The following is an 18,540-nucleotide window of genomic DNA, read 5'->3' as shown; positions in this document are numbered from 1 at the left end:
GTTAATTAAAGCATATTATCCTATAGCAATCTGACAGAAAGGTTTTCCCCCCTCTATGTTTTTCATGTGGGGAAAAAAAGAGTGTTTAGATTTTTTTTCTACTTTGTTTCAGTGTGATTATGAAAGGACTTGTAGTCAAAAGAGACAGTCCTGTAAAGCCAGACCGGGAGGCAGCCTTTCCTGGGCATCCTCCTAGGTCCTGGGACCACTTAGTTTATGTGCATTATTGCCATGACCATTGGGAATGGAATTTCCCTAAATTGTGCTCCTCCTCCAGCCCCTGATATGGTGTTCTGCACACAGGAGGCACTTAGCATTTGGCAAGAGACACTTTACTCATCTGTAAAGTGACCACCCAAATGCACTTCTTCTCCCAAAAAGGTGCTGTAAAAAGTGTTTAGTGAGTCATGAAGCATCTCCAAGTATGAGCTGCTGTCCCTCATTTTAAAAAAGCAAGATGTGTGTTTCTGAGTTGCTATCACAACTTGTAGGAAGGGGATTAACCTCTGGAAAGGGCATTTATTTCAGTCGTCATTGTTCTAGAGGTGAGTCTTCTTTTTCTCTTTCTCTTCCCACTTTTAGTCACACAGAATCTTTTATAATTATGATTCTTGTCAAGTTCTGTACTAGTTACAATATATTTATTTTTAAATACTTTCATGCCTAATTTTTTTTCTCACAGTCATTTCTGGATACCATCCCTCAGTTGACCTTTCCTTTATAAGAAAGATGTACAAGCAGCAACAACATTCCTAGGGATCCTTACCCTTGCCATTATTTTTCAGGACTGTTGGACTTTTAATTTACTCAGAGCGTGGCTTCCTTGTTCATTGATTTTTTTTCATTTTCATTGTCCCAGGTGGAAGTGTTCTTCAGGATCTTTGGGCTTCATCTGTATCAGCCCATAGAACCCTTATTTCTCTGAATTTCTAGGATTGATCATTTCTTACTGTACAATAATTCCCAACGATGGCATACTTTTTTGTTTCCAGTTCTTTGGTATCTCCCATTGTGCTGCTCTGTATATTCTGGCACATATCAGATGGTGGTGGTTGTCCTGGACCTCTTGGGGCTATATCTGGGGACAGAACCTCTTGGTCAAATGGCGTGAACAGTTTAGTGGTACTTGCTGGGTTCCCAATGTTTTTTTAGAATGGTGGGACCATTTCATAGTTCTTGGCAGGGAGGACTGTGTGCCTGTCTTCCCTCAGGCCTTCCCACCATTGAGGTAACCTTTGTTTATTGGGTCGTCTTGGCTAATTTTCAGGATATGAGGAAAACCACAGAATTCTTGTAGTTAATTGTACTTCTCATTTCAGTGATTTGGAGCATATCTTCATATAGCTAAGGGTAGTTTTCTTCTTTTGAAGATAGTTCCTGTTTTGTCAGTGACTTAGTGGAGGAAAAGGGGCCAGATAAGGTGATAGGCAGTTGGAAATGATATTGTTTAGCTCTTTACTCAAACAAGGAAGTATTGTATTGACTCCTTGGTTAGTAGGATCACAAATAGTGCTTTTTGGGGAACAATTTAAAACTTATTTTGGGGCCAGCTAGGTGGCTCAGTGGATAGAGCCCCAGGCCTAAAGATGGGAGACCCTAAGTTCAAATATGGCTTAAGATACTTCCTAGCTTTGTGACCCTGGGCAAGTCACTTAACTCCCACTTCCTAGTCCTTATTGCTCTTCTGCCATAAACCCAAAACTAAGATAGAAGATAGGGATTTAAAAAAAAAATGAAAAAAAGAAACTTAGTTTGGAAATCCTGAAGCCTCAGTCAAGTATTAAGTGCCTACTATGTACTAGACCAGTGATGGCAAACCTATGACGACACATGTAGCCATTTTCAATGACACGTGGCTGCATGCCGAGGATGAAACATTTGTTGTAGTGTAGTGTAGATACTCTGTGCACTATAGATGACAATTCTACCTTTATTAATTTACCTATTTTGGTTGATTAAATACAGCTAAATATTACAATTTTACATTTTTGTTATTTAAACTATAAATATCGCAAAATTATGGTTTTTTTCTCAAAGCGACACACCACCTGAATTATGCTCAGTTTTTTGGCGAATTTTGACACACCAAGTTCAAAAGGTTGCCCATCACTGTGCTAGGCACTGTGCTAAGCATGCTGAGGGGTCAAAGAAAGGTACAAAACAGTCCCTGCCCTCAGGAAGCTCCCAGCCTAATGAGGGAGACAAGATACCAACAAGGTAAAAGAAGCCAGAGACGGGATAAATGAGAGGTTGTTCTTCTCGGAGAGAAGACACTAAGACTAAGGAGGACTGGAAAATGCTTCTTGCAGAAGGTGGAACTTGAACTGAAGGAAGTGTGAAGGCTGAGATGAGGAGAGAGAAGAGTTATAGGCATGGGGGGTGACCAGTGTGTAAGGAGTGGCCAGGAAGCCACTATCACAGTATTGAAGAATGTCAGGGGATGAGGTAAGGTGTAAGCAAAGAAATCGGAAGACTTCATATTTGATCATCGAAGGTCATTAGGATCCACTAGAGTTTATTGAGTGGAGAAGAGGGGGGTGATATCACTCTGTAGAGTTTGGTATTATATATTTGTCCTGAACCTGCCCTTCCAGAAGTACCTGGGCGAATCTTAAGGAGAGTATGTTCCTTAGAGAGAAATGGATCTAGGAACAGAAGACCTAGGTTCAAATATTGGTCTGCCATTTATCCCATGTGGCTTTGCTACTTTAGGGCCTTTGTTTCCTCTATAAGATTGGGCCCTGAACTAGATGAGGTTTGAAGCCCCTTCTAGCTTTAAATCTGATTCAGAATGAGGTCTTTCATAAATAGGGAAATAGTCTTTTAAATAGTAAGTAGCCTTTTCCTGATTTGTTAGAGCGGTAAATATACTTTATACATGAATCCAATGTGGCAGATCCCTGCCTAACTAAAAAAAAGAACAGAAAACTAGAATTGTTGAGGAAGTACATTGTTGACGATATTACCTCCTCTATATAGATCAAAGTGCTTAATTACTTCATTTAGCCAAGGAATATGGGGTCATCTCCTTTCTCTGAGATAGGAGGGAAGGAGGGAGGTGGGTGGCCATGCAAAGGAAAAGTTGTGTTAATTCCTGAAAATACTTAATACGTAAATATATAAATTATAAACAGGTGTGAAATCTGCTAAAGACACAGAATTAAATATGGTATCAAAAGAAATGAAAATAAATATGTACTTGCCACAAAAAAAGCTGTTTGTGATGGCATTCCCTTAACATTTATTAAAACATTATGTCTTGGCAGGTAAACCTAGCCTTTAAGCAACCTGGAAAGAGGCTAGAACACCAAGGAATTAGAATTGAATTTGTAGGCCAAATTGGTGAGTTTTAAAATGTTTCTTTTTCCTGTTAATTCAAGAGTGAAAGGAAGGTTTGTGTTGGAATTTAAGTGATTAACTTGATGCTTATCTCAGTGGAATGAGAGAACTGATGTGGAGAGAAGATAGTTTGTAAATGTGCTGAGTAACATCTTAAGAACAGTCTCCCTATTCCTGGTTTTATGCTTCCAGATGAACTTTTGGTTTTTGTTACTGAAATGGAAATGAGGTGGAGGTGCTTCAGCCCACCAGCAGACATAAAGTGGGACAATGAGTCACTTGCTAAAGCCTGTCCTCAGCCTCCCCTTGCACTGCTCCCAGGTTATTGTGTGGGTTCATCACCTCATGTTTGCCTGGAGTCCGATTCATCCACAGTTTCATCTAGCAACACAAAATCTAATAGGCAAGATACCCAAGAAAAGCTTTTGGCATCAGCAATTAAAAGCTGTGTTCCAAAGTAGTATCTTAACTTCCATATCTTAAAGATATTTCTGTCTATTTTCCCTTCCAAATTTCTTAATTGTAGCAGCATTCAATCTTTGAATTGATTGATGGTGGTGGCACCCATCATCTCACTATCCCCCTGCGTACCCAGATCCCACTGGCATTCTGTAAAAGTATAAGGACAGAGGACTTCTATGAAACTTGACTTGGTAAAGCCCCTCCTATTTTACAAGTATAGGCCTTCTATCTACTAGTTTTTGAGTATAAAAATGGGAAAATTATTTTCTCCCTCCGTGGTGTTTTACTGGAAGAGAAAAATCACATCTTGGCATCTTGGTATGGAATATGTAATAGATTTATCAAAGTTGTTTATGTTCCTGGGATGGTGACCCCATTTTTGACCTTAAAGGATAGTAGCTTCAGATGACTACTGGTAATGTTACCACACCATCAAAATAGCAAATCCTCAGAGGCATTTTTATATAGTGTTGGTCGCTTAAGATTTGTGCAACACAAATAATTAGTTAGGCAACTATTCAAGTGAAGAAGAATTTGATCCAGATTTTTGTTGAAGTTGGGGAAAGAAAGCTCAGCCAACTGATTGGGGGTAGCACTTGTAAACTTTATAAAGTAGATATTTAAAATAATTTGGTCGATTTCTGTTTTTCTTAATTTCTTAGAACTCTTCAATGACAAGAGTAATACTCATGAATTTGTAAACCTAGTGAAAGAATTGGCCTTACCTGGAGAATTGACACAAAGCAGAAGTTATGACTTTGAATTTATGCAGGTTGAAAAGCCATATGAATCCTACATTGGTGCCAATGTCCGATTGAGGTATGAATGTTGTTACACATCTGGGACTGGAATAGGTCTTAGACCTTAATTCATTTTTTTTTAAACCCTTAACTTCTGTGCATTGGCTCCTAGGTGGAAGAAGGTAAGGGTGGGCAATGGGGGTCAAGTGACTTGCCCAGGGTCACACAGCTGGGAAGTGTCTGAGGCTGGCTTTGAACCTAGGACCTCCCGTCTCTAGGTCTGACTCTCAATCCACTGAGCTACCCAGCTGCCCCACTCAATTCATTTTTTAAAAAGAAGGAAAGAAAGAAAAGAATCAGAGCACAAAAGTCATTTAAGGCCAATCTTTTACAAGTCTTTCCCTTTCTGCCTATTCTATGAGAGCTACAAACCAAAATGCTGACATAAAATAGAATTATAATATACTGATAGAAAGATAGGTGGTTTAGTGAATTGAGATCCAGGCCTCAAATCTGGTGTCAGATACTTCCTACCTGTGTGACCTTGGGCAAGTCACTTAACCTTGACCTTTGCCTAGCCCTTACTGTTCTTCTGCCTTGGAACCAATATACAATATTCTAAGGTAGAAGGTAACTTTTTAAAGGTAATTTTTAAAAATAAGAAAATCCTGGGGGCAGCTGGGCAGCTCAGTGGATTGAGAGCTAAGCCTAGAGGGAGGTCCTAGGTTCAAATCTGGCCTCAGACACTTCCCAGCTGTGTGACCCTGGGCAAGTCACTTGACCCCCATTGCCCACCCTTACCTTCTTCTACCTAGGAGCCAATACACAGTATTGACTCCAAGATGGAAGGTAAGGGTTTAAAAAAAAAAAAAAAAGGAAAGGAACTTTTTATCACTGAAGGTTCTGAGAATCACAAGTATTGTATATCCAATTACAGTCTAGCTCTTTGGTTGTGAAATGTGGTAGTTTAGGTGGAGGAGCTTAGGAAAAGACATCTTAGAACAATCCAGCTGTTTTTTCCCATCACATAGTGAGTTAGCTCCTATGAGATTGTGCATTTAGAGCTGAAGTGGACCACAGGGGTCATCTAGTCCAGTCTCTTCATATTATAGAGGGAAAACTGGGGTGCAGATAATGTTCAGCAGCTTGGCCAAAATCACATGTGTAGTAAAGGATTTGAACCAGAGTCTTCTCATTCTTCAGAACAGCTCTCTTCATTTTAATGCTATGCTTAAAGTAACTCATGGAATTTGTTTCCCCAAGAATTTGTGCAGGCCAGAAGCACAGGTAGATTGAGTAAGGGTTTTGAGAAGAGGCTGAGGAGGCATCTCCCAGATCTCCATGGACCATGGCCATGCTGTTTGCATCCTGTTGCCTCCTTTGGGGCCATCCTGAGACAGTCTGGAGTTGGAGAGCCCCATATTTCCTGGGTTCTTGGTTACCCTCCATTACACCTGTTTCACAGTGTTTTCTGATGTGGCTGATGGTCAGAGTTTTCTGTGTTGTTCCTCCCTCAGAAGATACCATAAATGAAAAATTTTCATCTTCTTGTTTGACAGCTTTGGTTTTACCTTCCCAGTATTGTTTCTGATGTAAATTTTAAGCCTTTTCATTTTTGATTCATAATTATTCCATTCTCAGATTCATCCAAAATGTCAGAAACCTGAGGTAAGGGGAGAGCTGGGGAGGCTACAGAGAGGATCCTGTAACTCATTTTTGGAGTGATTAGCATATTTTTCTCTATAAATTAGAAATTCTGTTAAAGTGATAGTTTATCTTAAAATAGTTCTGGCAAGAGGTTGGGCATAAAAGGCTATTCTCTAGTCAAAGATTTTCTTGATTCAAAACATTAAAATTAATCCTAGGAAATTTTAACTCATTTTCCTCATTTACTTTGTAGGTATTTTCTTAAAGTGACAATAGTAAGACGACTGTCAGACTTGGTAAAAGAGTATGATCTTATTGTTCACCAGCTGGCCACCTACCCAGATGTTAACAACTCCATTAAGATGGAAGTGGGCATTGAAGACTGTCTACACATAGAGTTTGAATATAATAAATCCAAGTGAGTGTCTTTTCAAAGAAAAGAGAACTAAGAAATGGCATTTGGGTTCATATCAATTTACCAGAGTTAATTGTTCACAGTCAGTTCACAGACTGCTCAGTCAGGTGCTATTAAAAGCAAATCAGAACTCTGTTGGCATAAGAATGTTTGTGTTCAGAAATAGTAAAGAGGAGACCTGAAACCATGATTTTCAAGTGCTTTACTCCATGCTTCTTTCCATGTGGAGATACTGTTGTATTCCAGGGTCACTAAGGAATTTGGGAGACTGGAATTACTTGAAACAAAAATAGTAATGAGCGTAGAAGGGAAAGAGCCCAGCAGATCCTGGATTGTTTTGCCAAAAACCCAAAAAACTGAACCCCAAACTAACAGAGTCAATAGATGGGTGTTTCCAGTATGGTACTTGAGCTACTAAATAAATACTCCAGAAAGAAAAATCTTCTGTCTACCGTGGCTCTACATTTCTCTATTTCTCTGAAGTAAAGATCATTTAAGTACAGATTCAGAGTTGGACAGGGTCTTAGAGGCCATTGATCCCACCCCCTCCCGGTACTTTATAGATTGAAGGAAATGACTTGCCCAGGGTCACATAGCCAGCCAATGGGCTAGCTGGTGGCGTTGAACCTAGATTTTTCTGAACTTGGCATCCATACTGCCTTCTGTTAAAGCAGCCTTGTAAATAAGTATCAGAAAGTAACCAGCCTGCATTGTTCTCTTGGGATAGACCAGAGATGAAATGAAATTAAATATTCTTTCTTTGCTACTCATATAGCCATATATACTCTTTATTTGCTGTAGTGAGATGATGACTACTTTCCAAGACTGATTTTGTTAAGATAAAATGTCCTAAGAGTTCTTCACTAGTATCATAAATATGCTGTAAAGACAGCTTGTTAAACTTAAATCTGTCTTAATAATAAAAATGTCTTCTTTTTTCCAAAGGTATCACTTAAAGGATGTTATTGTTGGAAAAATTTATTTCTTACTAGTAAGAATAAAAATTCAGCATATGGAGTTACAACTGATAAAGAAAGAGATCACTGGAATAGGTAAGTTGCAAACATTAATCAACTAAATATCCTGCTAGATGTGATTAGAAATTTCTCAATGTAGTTCATTTAAAATCTTAATCCAGAGGGGGCAGCTGGGTAGCTCAGTGGAATGAGAGTCAGGCCTAGAGATGGGAGGTCCTAGGTTCAAATCTGGCCTCAGCCACTTCTCAGCTGTGTGATCCTGGGCAAGTCACTTGACCCCCATTGCCTACTCTTACCACTCTTCTGCCTTGGAACCAATACACAGTATTGACTCCAAGACGGAAGGTAAGGGTTTAAAAAAAAAAAAATCTTAATCCATATCAAATTGCTTACCATCTCCAATATGGGGTGGGAAGGGAAGTAGGGAGATCATTTAGATGTTATAGTTTTGGAAAGTGTATGTTGAAAATTGTTCTCATGTGTAATTGGGAAAATAAAATATCTTTGAATTTAAAAAAATCTTCTTAAAGCACAAGTGTGAGATATCATTCACTGCTCAAGAAGTTTCAGTGGCGGGGGCGGCTGGGTGGCTCAGTGGATTAAGAGCCAGGCCTAGAGCCTGGAGGTTCTAGGGTCAAATCTGGCCTCAGACACTTCCCAGCTGTGACCCTGGGCAAGTCACTTAACCCCCATTGTCTACCCTTACCACTCTTCCGCCTTGGAGCCAATACACAGTATTGACTCCAAGATGGAAGGTAAGGGTTTAAAAAAAAAAAAAATCTTAACAGATTTCCTAACAAATTGAACCCAAACTGTAAAATAGAAGCAGCACAAGTAGGCCCTGCCACTTGGATTGCTGACTGGAAGTTATTCACTGATTATCCTTTTATTTTTAGTTGCCATAAAGTTCTTTTATAGTAGTTTCTCTTGTCTCTAGTTTGTTACTATATCCTTCTGCTGAAAAAGAATTGGAAGTATGGAGACAGGTATCCCTGTCACATTTTTTGAGAATTTATGATCTCTGGTTATAATTTCAGCTTCTCAGAGGTCTCTAATACTGGTTTTAACAAGATGGAAGATGCTCTGAAAGAGTTGTGATTTAAACTCAAACATTAGAATTGCCTTTTATGCTCCTAGGCTCCCATCTCTGGTTCAAAATGGTCATTATAGTCTTGTGTCAGGGTTTAGAAACTCACTTTTTTGGAGAGAGGAGAATGGAATGGAGAGGTTGGCCTACATTAGAAGGAATTGTTTGTTAAGTCTCTAGCAGGATGATTTTCCTGTACCAGAATTGATAATTCATTGAAAATCTGATCTTTGAGTGTAGAAGGGAAATTTTAGAATGATGCTTATTTACTGTATGAATTGTGTCCACTTCTCTAGGGATAAGAAATACTATCAGTAGTTGTATGAAGGGAAGATTGTATTGATTCTCTGGGAAGAATAGAGCAGAATTTGAGCTTGCCCAATTAGCATGTTAATTGTAGGCTAGATACTCTTATTGTGTAAGCATGGCTGGACCTCTATAGAATGAACATGGAAAAGTGGAATGTCCTGGAGATGTACGTATTAATAACATTCCAATTGTGTGACCAGGGCCCAGTACCACGACAGAAACAGAGACCATTGCCAAGTATGAAATAATGGATGGTGCACCAGTCAAAGGTAACTTGCTTTCCTTTCTCCTAGTTTTCTTTTGGTTCCAAACATTACTATGAGGACTAGTTATGATTTTAGTTTGAAAATATTTATTTGCTCTCTGCCACGAATCTGGATTTTGCAATGATCTTTGTGCTCATGTAAAATTCCATTGGCACAAATCTACTGAGAGAGCCAAACCTGTATGGGAACCCAATTCCCCACCCTGCCTGTAAGTGGTTAATCTTCCTAAGAAGACTCCACCATTGCCCTTGTGGTTCTTTAAGTAGACTGAGGTGGTCACACAAGCCTACAGATATCCCCTTGAGCTGAGGATCACCGCCAAAGGTAGGACTATAGGACTGTAGGGTGGGGAGCAATGGAGATTCCGTTAGAAGGGAGTTTCTCTTCTCTGGTTGGTTGGTCAGCTCGCCTTGTTACAATTACAGGGCATGATAGGTCATCTTTCTGAGCTGTCACACTAACCACTAACCACTTCTGTCAGGTTGAGGCTCTGCTCTTAGAGATGGCCTTGGCTCCAGCCAAAGTCTCCCTCCCTGCAGCCAGTGAGGCAGCGAGCTTATCTGTTCTTAGTAGAGTCTGTTGGGCAGAGCTTATGCTGCTAGGCTAGGACCTACCAGAGTTTGTGCTCTGCTGGGAAAGCCTTATGGAAGCCCAGGGCCCTTTCCCAACCCAATGAATCACCATAGGAGGACATTAGTGCAGGTTGGCTGAGTTTTACAAAAGTCAGCTTCCTTGGGGGGCAGCTGGGTAGCTCAGTGGATTGAGAATCAGGCCTAGAGACGGGAGGTCCTAGGTTCAAATCCGGCCTCAGACACTTACCAGCTGGGTGACCCTGGGCAAGTCACTTGACCCCCATTGCCTACCCTTACCACTCTTCCACCTATAAGTCAATACACAGAAGTTAAGGGTTTAAAATAAAAAAAAAAAAAAGTCAGCTTCCTGGGCTGTAGAGGCACTGCTAAACAGTGGATAGATTACCTTTAGTATTTCTAACTGGTGGCAGTGCTTGAGTCAAGGCAGGGTGGGAAAGGCTTTTTTGAGGAAAGTATCCCTTGTAAGTGGAGTGAGGACTCAGTAGAGAAGGGTTAAGATAATAGCTCCTCTTGCCTGGCTGGCACTCTTCCATTTCTTGTTCTTTAGAAGGGCCAATGGAACCTTGAAATCAATCATGGAAGGTTGATTTTTGTCCTAACATTTAGAGGAAATTTAATTGATGAGAATAGTGTGAGTCTGCACATGGGGTAGTTCTGGGCTCTTGTCACTTGGTGAGTAGTCGTACCATGGGAGGTTCCTCCAGAATTCACCATTAAGTTGTCAAAGGTTGGCATCCTAGGTGGCATGTGGCTTTGTCTGGTGACATTTTAGGATTATTTTTCCCCAACAAAAATAACTATCTTTTTCTTAAGGTGAATCAATTCCTATAAGACTCTTTCTAGCGGGATATGACCCAACTCCAACAATGAGAGATGTGAACAAGAAATTCTCAGTACGATATTTTTTGAACCTGGTCCTCGTGGATGAGGAAGATAGACGGTACTTCAAGCAGCAGGTATGGTCTGATGCTGGCAGATGGGAGGCACGGCTGCCTTTGGGGCCCAGTGTACCATGTTCATTTCATTCAGAGAAGCCCAGGTAGCACCTATCTGTTAAGTGAAGCTACTGAAAACATTTTTCTTTCAACTCTGCCACTTCAATCAGGGACTGTCTTTTTTAGCTCTTAAATGAAGTTGTTGAATGTGTGGAGCTTGTATTCAGCTTGTCAGTGCAAATGGTGGAAATGCCCTTCAAATAGATTTTTTTCAGCAGAGAGTCGGGCACAATCTGGCATATAGGCTTTATTTTAGCTCTTGAAAGGTTAATTTCACAGGTGAATTGGTTTTCAATCTGAGCCCTAAATACACTTTGCCCAGACTTTTATTAGTGAAAAACTACTTATGGTGAATTAAGAGACTTCTCACATTTTATGAAGACAAAATGAATAAGCCTTTATTAACCAACTTCTATGGGCAAGTAAGTGGGCTGGACACATGGCAGGGGGCAATGTTAGAGCTGGGTACAAGAGGCTACAGCTGAATGGGAAAGGCGAGGCAAATGTAAATATCGAATGTGCTTGAGAATACTGGAGATGTTGGGAGGCACTCTGTGCAACCCAGGGAATAAGGAGATTTTGGTCACTGAGCCAACAGATGGGAAGATCTGTAGGCTGTGATTGCTCAAAACATTCTTGAAACACCTCTGTGGGACTATCCTTTAGAGCAGTGGTTCTCAAACTTTTTTGGCTTACCGCCCCCTTTCCAGAAAAAATGTTACTTAGCGTCCCCTGGAAATTATGAAACTATTTATTGAACTCAGAATAGAATGTAATACAAAAAAAAGTGTGGCCATCGCTGCCCTCCTGGATTGCTGCAGCATCGAGCAAGGGGTGGTAGCACCCACTTTGGGAATCACTGCTTTAGAGCATGTAGCAGGTTCTTTTGGATAGCCTCAACAAAATACATTTACATCCTTTGAAGGATGGATTTGAATTTTAAAAAGAGCTAAAATTCATTGAAATCCAAATCAGTCAACAGGCAGTTGCCAAGTGTGACATGATCAGGGTATTCAAGATGGTGGAGCCAAAAGGATCAGAATCAGGGATGACCATAAAAAAACTGGTTTTCTTGTTCATGAATTTTAAGCTGAAATCAGTTCTAATATAATAGTAGCTCCAAAACTGTTTGCATAATGACAGTATTAATGGCATGAACATAGACATAGCCAGACTTTGCGCTGTCTTTGAAAGCCAACAATCAGGGAATTGTGACTTGTTTAACAAATGAGTCTTATTAGCTATATGGCTTCTAAGCTTAAATCAATGATTTCTTTGAGTCCAGAGGAAAGAAAAATTATAGGCCAGTATATAATCTGTGGAGTTTTATGGATGAGGTAGGATGAAATCCCTTGTAAAATCTGGCAGGATTTAGATGAGGGAAGAGGCTGGAAAGGTGAGGCTTGGGGACTATTTCAGGGAGATGAGAAAGTGTATTTTCAGGGGTCAAGTAAATAAACCAGAAGGATTGAAGTGAATCAGAGTTAGTGTAGGGGAGTGGCAAGAGGGGTTAGATTATGGAGGGCCATGAACGGGCATTTAAAAAAATTTATCTTTTTGGTTTTACATCACTTTCTTTTCTGGATATCTCCCCACTCATTTATCCAGGACACTTGACTCTTTAGAACAAAGAATAAACAAGAAAAAAATGAACTAATATGTCAACTGAGTTGACAGGAACTACAGTGTTAAACAGCCACAGTACCTTAAAGGCTTCTGCAATGAGGAGAGAAAGGGATTCATTTCCTCAACTCTTCTTTAGGACCAAGCTTTCTGATAATGAGAATGCTAGGCATAATCCCAATACTATATAAACTATTTGTCAAAATAAACAAAGAATGAGTTTTACCAAATTCCTTTTATGACCCAAATATGGTACTGATTCTAAAGCCAAGCAGACCAAAAACAAAGAAAACTACAGACCAGTCTCCTTAATGAACATAGATGCAAAAATGTTAAATAGAATACTAGCAAAAAGACTCCAAGTTATCAGGAGGATTGTTCACTGTGATCAGGTGGGATTTATACCAGGAATGCAAGGATGGTTTAATATTAGGAAAACCATCCACATAACTGACCATATCAGCAACCAAACCAACAGAAATCACATGATTATCTCAATAGATGCAAAAAAAGCCTTTGACAAAATACAACACTTATTCCTATTGGAAACACTAGAAAGTATAGGAATAGATGGGCCTTTCCAACAGTATATATTTAAAACCATCAGCAAGTATTGTCTGCAATGGGGATAAATTAGAAGCCTTCCCAACATGAATGTTAGGTAAAGGAAGGTGTATTATCTTTTTTCTTTGGGTATTATGGAACCAATGAAGGTTTCTAAGAGAGTGATAGGATAAAGACACATTTTAGGAAAAATGAGCATTGCATGTAAGGGTCCTGGGTTGGGGTCAGGAAGCAAGAAGATCGAGGTAGGAGTTTATTAGGGTAGTTGAATTTACTGCATGTTTCTGAATGCCTTGTACATGAGGGAACACTCAATAGATATTGAATTGGGATGGTTAAGAAGGGGCAAACATTACATTTATTTCAGAGAAAGAATAGGCAAGATGTGGTGACAGATTTGACATGGGGAAAAGGGATAGGAAAATGTTTGAAAATGCCTCCATGTTTTTGAGTCAAGGAGAAAGAAGAGGAGTGCTTTTATTAGCTTTCCTTCCTGACTTCACTATGTTGATATTTGGGGAAAGTTTAGCTTTGTTATAGACAGATTGAAGCGAATGGTAGGATTGGTGTAGATCAGTGATGGCGAACCTATGGCACAGGTGCCAAAAATGGCACTCGGAGCTCTCTCTGTGGGCACGCCTGCTGTCACCTGCCAGAGGCCCCTACTAGAAAGCCAGAGGGACTTGGGGTGCAGCTGTTCCCCTCCTCCTTTCCATGTGTCTGAGGACATTCCTCCCTTCCCCCAGCCCTCTCTTCAGCAGCCCAATGGGAGCCTTTCCTCCCTCCCCTGTCTGGGGTAAGGTACTGGGGACTGGCTGGGGACACATGCTGCAGGAGGGCCCAGTGCAGACAGCCTGTAGACTTTGTAGTGAAGGTGATCCTTGTGGTGGGGTTGGAAAGGAGCTAGGTTTGAGGGGAGCATAGTTAAAGGGTGGCACATAGTTGAAGGGGAGCTGAGTGCTGGGGCTAATCTCCCCTTCTCCACTCATGCCTCTCATTACCTGTCCCTCTGCCCAGCAGCCCAATGGGAGCGCTTCCTCCCTCCCCTGTCTGGGGTGAGGGTGTGTGTGTGTGTGTGTGTGTGTGACTCAGTCATGGGGGGGAGTGGGATGGGGTGGGGCCCAGCACTCTACCTCTAAAAGGTTTGCCATCACTGGTGTAGAAGATGACATCCCCTTCTGTCTTCTCAATCTGTTGATTATCTCCTCAGTCAGCTCCCTTCTTCCCTACCCATTGGTTCTTTACTCTTTTGGCTTCAGCCTCACCACCCTTAAAAACAAACCAACAGGGGGCAGCTGGGTAGCTCAGTGGATTGAGAGCCAAGCCTAGAGGCGGGAGGTCCTAGGTTCAAATTCGGCCTCAGACACTTCCCAGCTGTGTGACCCTGGGCAAGTCACTTGACCCCCATTGCCTACCCTTACCACTCTTCCACCTATAAGTCAATACACAGAAGTTAAGGGTTTAAAATAATAATAAAAAAAAAAAAAAACCAAACCAACAAGCAAACAAAAACTTGACCTACCATGTCCTCAGGCTATAGGCTATCATCTTCTATTCTTTTTCAGCCACAGTCCTAGAAAAAACTGTCCACATTCATTGTTTTCTATTTCCTCTTCTCTCCATCACTCTTCATCTCTTTCCAGTCTGGCTTCATCATCACTTTTCACATCAACATTTAACAGAAATGGCCCTGCTCACAGTGGCCAGTGATCTCTTTGATGGTCTTTTTTTTATACTAAATATTAAGAGCTGGAAGGGCTTGGTAGTTGGAGCTAAGTGGCTTGCCTGAGGGCAGATTTGAATTCAGGATTTCCTATCTCCAGGGCTGGTGCTCCCTGGTCCTAATCTTTCTTGACTTCTCTGCTGTCTTTGACAGCCTTGACCACTCTCTTCTCTGGGCTTTTTCTCTCTCCTGGCTCTGATCTGAGCATTTCTTTGCTGATTCATCGTACTCTTTGGATAACTGATTTACAAATATGTTTACCCCACTCTAACTCCTCTCTCACAAAATGCCCCTTTGGGCATTTTAGACTGGATGACCTGGAGACATATTCTACTTAGTATGTCCAGAAGGGAATCTATTATTGTTTTCCTGAAACTCACCATTCTCAGTCTTCCAGTCTATTGACCTTTGTGCTATCCTTGTCTCTTCACTCTTCCTTAGCCCATAATTGCCATATCTTTCCATGTCTGTGTCTACATCTCTTTTCCCCATTCCACTACCACTCTGGCTCAGGCCTTCAGCATCCCTTCTCTGGGCTGTTACAGTCTCTTCTCATGCTCAAATCTCTTTCCCTCCTCCAGGTCATCCTTCAAACAGCTGCCAAAGTGATTTTCTGTAAGCACAGATCTGCCCAGATCATTCCCCTACTTATTTCAACACCCCTGGCTCCTTGTTACCTCTAGGACCAATTATGAAACACTTTTGGGCTTTGAAAGCTTTCACTGATGACCCCAGATTATCTTTCCATTCTCCTTGGACATTATTTCTACTTTCACATGTTATGATCTCTCCAGACTCCATGCCTTTGCATTTTCTGTCCCCTGTAACTGGCATGCATTCCTTCCCTCCCTCATCTCTGGCTCAGAATCTTTCTTCCTTAAAGATGCAGGGCTTCCCCACCTGCTATCATTGTTCCTCTGAGACTGCATTACCTTTATGCATCAGTATTTGTTCGGTCTGGATTAGGTTTCTGTCCAGTGTAAACTCCTTGAGAGGAGGGATTGCTTTACTCTGGTCTGTTTCCTCAGTGCCTGGCATATAGTAGGTACTTCAGAAATAAAACACAGACTCAAACACACTCATGCCCATGGAGAATTCATAGGTTGGTGTTCTGGTGTTTGTTTTTCCAGGAGATCATCTTGTGGAGAAAAGCTCCGGAGAAGTTGAGGAAGCCCAGGACGAACTTCCACCAACGCTTTGAGCCTCCGGAGCCACAGGCATCAGCTGAGCAGCCTGAAATGTGAAGGGAGGAAGGAGAGGGGAGAGGGAAGGGGAGGCTCCCGGGCCCAGGGGTCACAGCCTGCACAGGACAAGGCCTGAGACCCCGGCCTTGCCTCTCTCTGACCACACTCACCTATTTTGCCGCACTACTAACCATTCTCAAAGGTGTACATTCAGTTAAAAACAAAGTGCTTTCTCTGAAACACTGGAACTTTCTCAAGCTGCCGTCTTTTTTTTTTTTTTTTAACTTCCTACTTTAATTTGCTCAAATGCACTCAGATATGCATATGCTTAAACATTAAACATTTCTACATGTGTGTAGGCTGGTGTTTCATAATTTTGTTTTCTTTCTCTAGGATGTAGATTATGAAGCTTCCTGCCCCATCTCCACCTCATTGATTCCCTCCCATCTCTGCAAAACATTGAGATTTGTGTACTCAGATGATGAGAGAGACGTGGAGGAGCTGTGAGGCTTTGGGGGCCTCTATCCCCTAGGCACACCAAACCCCGAGGATTTCTATTCAAAGTCTTGTGGGTGCTTGAGGGATTCAGGCACTGACTTTGTCCTGAGTCTTCCAAACCCATGGGGACTTCCTTACAGCCTTTCACCTTAAAGAGAGTATAACAGGATGGGGTGATTGCCATCTTATTCCCAGAATTTCCTTTTTGCCATTAGTCTTAATTGTTTTGCATTGGCACTACAGTAGATTTTCTGCTGTTTTGTTTGTATTTAAAAAATTTTCATTTTCATAAAAGATTTTTTTCCCCCATAGATACTTTAAGGCATTTTATTTTTAGATTGGGAAAATTTGGCTGTGTGCAGAGAATGCTAATTCTCAGATTCACAAACCTCTTGATTGTGGGTTGGTGGGTGGGTGAACTTTGTATCATCTTCGATCCATTTCTGGTTAAACAAACTTATGTTAAGCTGCAGCTTTGACCAACCAAAACTCAGATTTTGCAAGCTAACCAACCTCTCTAAGGAACATAAAATATCTTTTATTTTATTGAATGTTGAATTTAAATCCTCCTTGGTACAAAGACTCTCGAAGGTTACGTGGTTGTGGACTGGGTTCAGTTTCCAATTGTCCACCACGTGGCGGAGGCCCCAGTCTTGTCTGAGCCACAGAAGCCTCTTGTACTTAAGGTTCATGAACCAACAAAGAATTTTCCCTAACAGTGCTAGCCTTGGCGGTGCATCTACCTTACTTGGTGGGGAGCTCAGTCCCTGGGTCAGGCATCTCTGAGAGCCTGCTTCCCTCCTATGGCACTGACCAAACAGTCTGTAACCACCTTTTACTACAGAAGACGCTCTGGGTCTGCGTGCTGCGGGATATCTATGGGGATGGAAACAGATGGATTTTTTTTCCTCATGTAAGTGCCTGTTCAGAAATTTAAAAAAAAAATTTAAAATGCCAAATATTTTCATGGTCACTTGCATGTAGTAATCTAGAAACTGTTTGAAAAGATTTTGAAAACTGATTATATTTAACCAGCCTCCAATTGTGCAACCATGTATAATAAAGAATTTGAAACTGATACTGAGCTGCTATTTGAATGATTAAAAATAGCTGTATTCTCAAGAAGCGTGGTCTCTTTTCTTAGCTGTTTGCCTTAGATGTAAAGTTGGGCTTACCCGACTATAGGTAAGGTTAGGAGGTTGGGATAACAAGCAATTGAATTTAAATACTGCTGTTAATCCAGCAGGTGACTTCTTTAGCATTGATGCCAGTGGGGCTCAAGCTGTGATAGGCCCTGCTTGACTGGCCTATCTTAACCTTTGATCCCGGAATGGACTGGATCTTACAGCCCTTACCTGTAGTCCATCTTCATCCTAGCCAAGCTCAAAGGATTCTATCATGAGGTTAGGGACAGATCTACTGCCTTTTTTTGGCCATAGCTGCTGAAAGAAAGGCCAAGAGAGTTTGTCATATCTAAGAGTTCTCACTTTGACAAAAATCAAGGGTTCTTGGGTGCTCAGTTTCACTCTACTTCAACATGATTGTATACAATGTGCATATTCACCTTTTGACAACCAATTTAAGTTTAATAAAAAATCTTGATGATCTGGGCTTAGGAGAGCTATTAATTAGAAACTGACAGTATCACCAGGATAGATGACTGATGGCAGAACTGTTTCTGGGCTCTAACCCATTATCAGTCTTTGCAGGGAGAATTCTCACTTTTCATATACTCACAAAAGAGAGCTTTATTCTTTAATTGGTGACCTAAACTCAGGCTTTGGAATAGTTGGTTCCTTTTCCTGTGTGTAATTACTTATGTGAGCTCAGGAAGGCCCTGGAGGTTGTGTTGTGTTCTAGGCTGCTTTTGTTAAGTCTCAGCCGGATAAAAAGTTCTAGTGAGAAAAAAGGCCTAGTTCCCCCCTTGAGCCTCATGATGGCTTTTACAGAGAAGGGTGGTCTCTATACTAAATCCGAATATTTATATAGAGCTTTGAGTCTTATAAGTTGTTTGCCTTCCAGTGAACCTGTGATTCTCTTGCAGTTAACTCTTTTCATTATCACTGCTCTCCTCACCTACCTGTGAAAGTTGGTTCTGCACATGTTAGCATCCTCATT

General features: G+C 41.1%; 1 protein-coding gene across 1 annotated transcript in view; it reads left to right on the top strand.

Annotated features, from left to right (window-relative positions):
- VPS26A (VPS26, retromer complex component A) overlaps positions 1-17,544 on the top strand; it is a 29,553-nt gene extending 12,009 nt beyond the window's left edge. The window contains exons 3-9 of the mRNA XM_044659190.1: positions 3,267-3,342; positions 4,464-4,620; positions 6,442-6,606; positions 7,549-7,655; positions 9,177-9,245; positions 10,649-10,791; positions 15,871-17,544. Of these exons, the coding sequence (XP_044515125.1) occupies positions 3,267-3,342; positions 4,464-4,620; positions 6,442-6,606; positions 7,549-7,655; positions 9,177-9,245; positions 10,649-10,791; positions 15,871-15,984 (831 nt within the window). The 3' untranslated portion in view covers positions 15,985-17,544. The remainder of the gene's footprint in view (positions 1-3,266; positions 3,343-4,463; positions 4,621-6,441; positions 6,607-7,548; positions 7,656-9,176; positions 9,246-10,648; positions 10,792-15,870) is intronic.
- The last annotated feature ends 996 nt before the right edge of the window (positions 17,545-18,540 follow it).

This window comes from Gracilinanus agilis, chromosome 2, assembly GCF_016433145.1.
Source record: "Gracilinanus agilis isolate LMUSP501 chromosome 2, AgileGrace, whole genome shotgun sequence".
Taxonomy (NCBI): Eukaryota; Metazoa; Chordata; class Mammalia; order Didelphimorphia; family Didelphidae; genus Gracilinanus; species Gracilinanus agilis.
The sequence above is the reverse complement of the archived record's forward strand: the minus strand, read 5'-3'. Positions and strand labels throughout refer to the sequence as shown.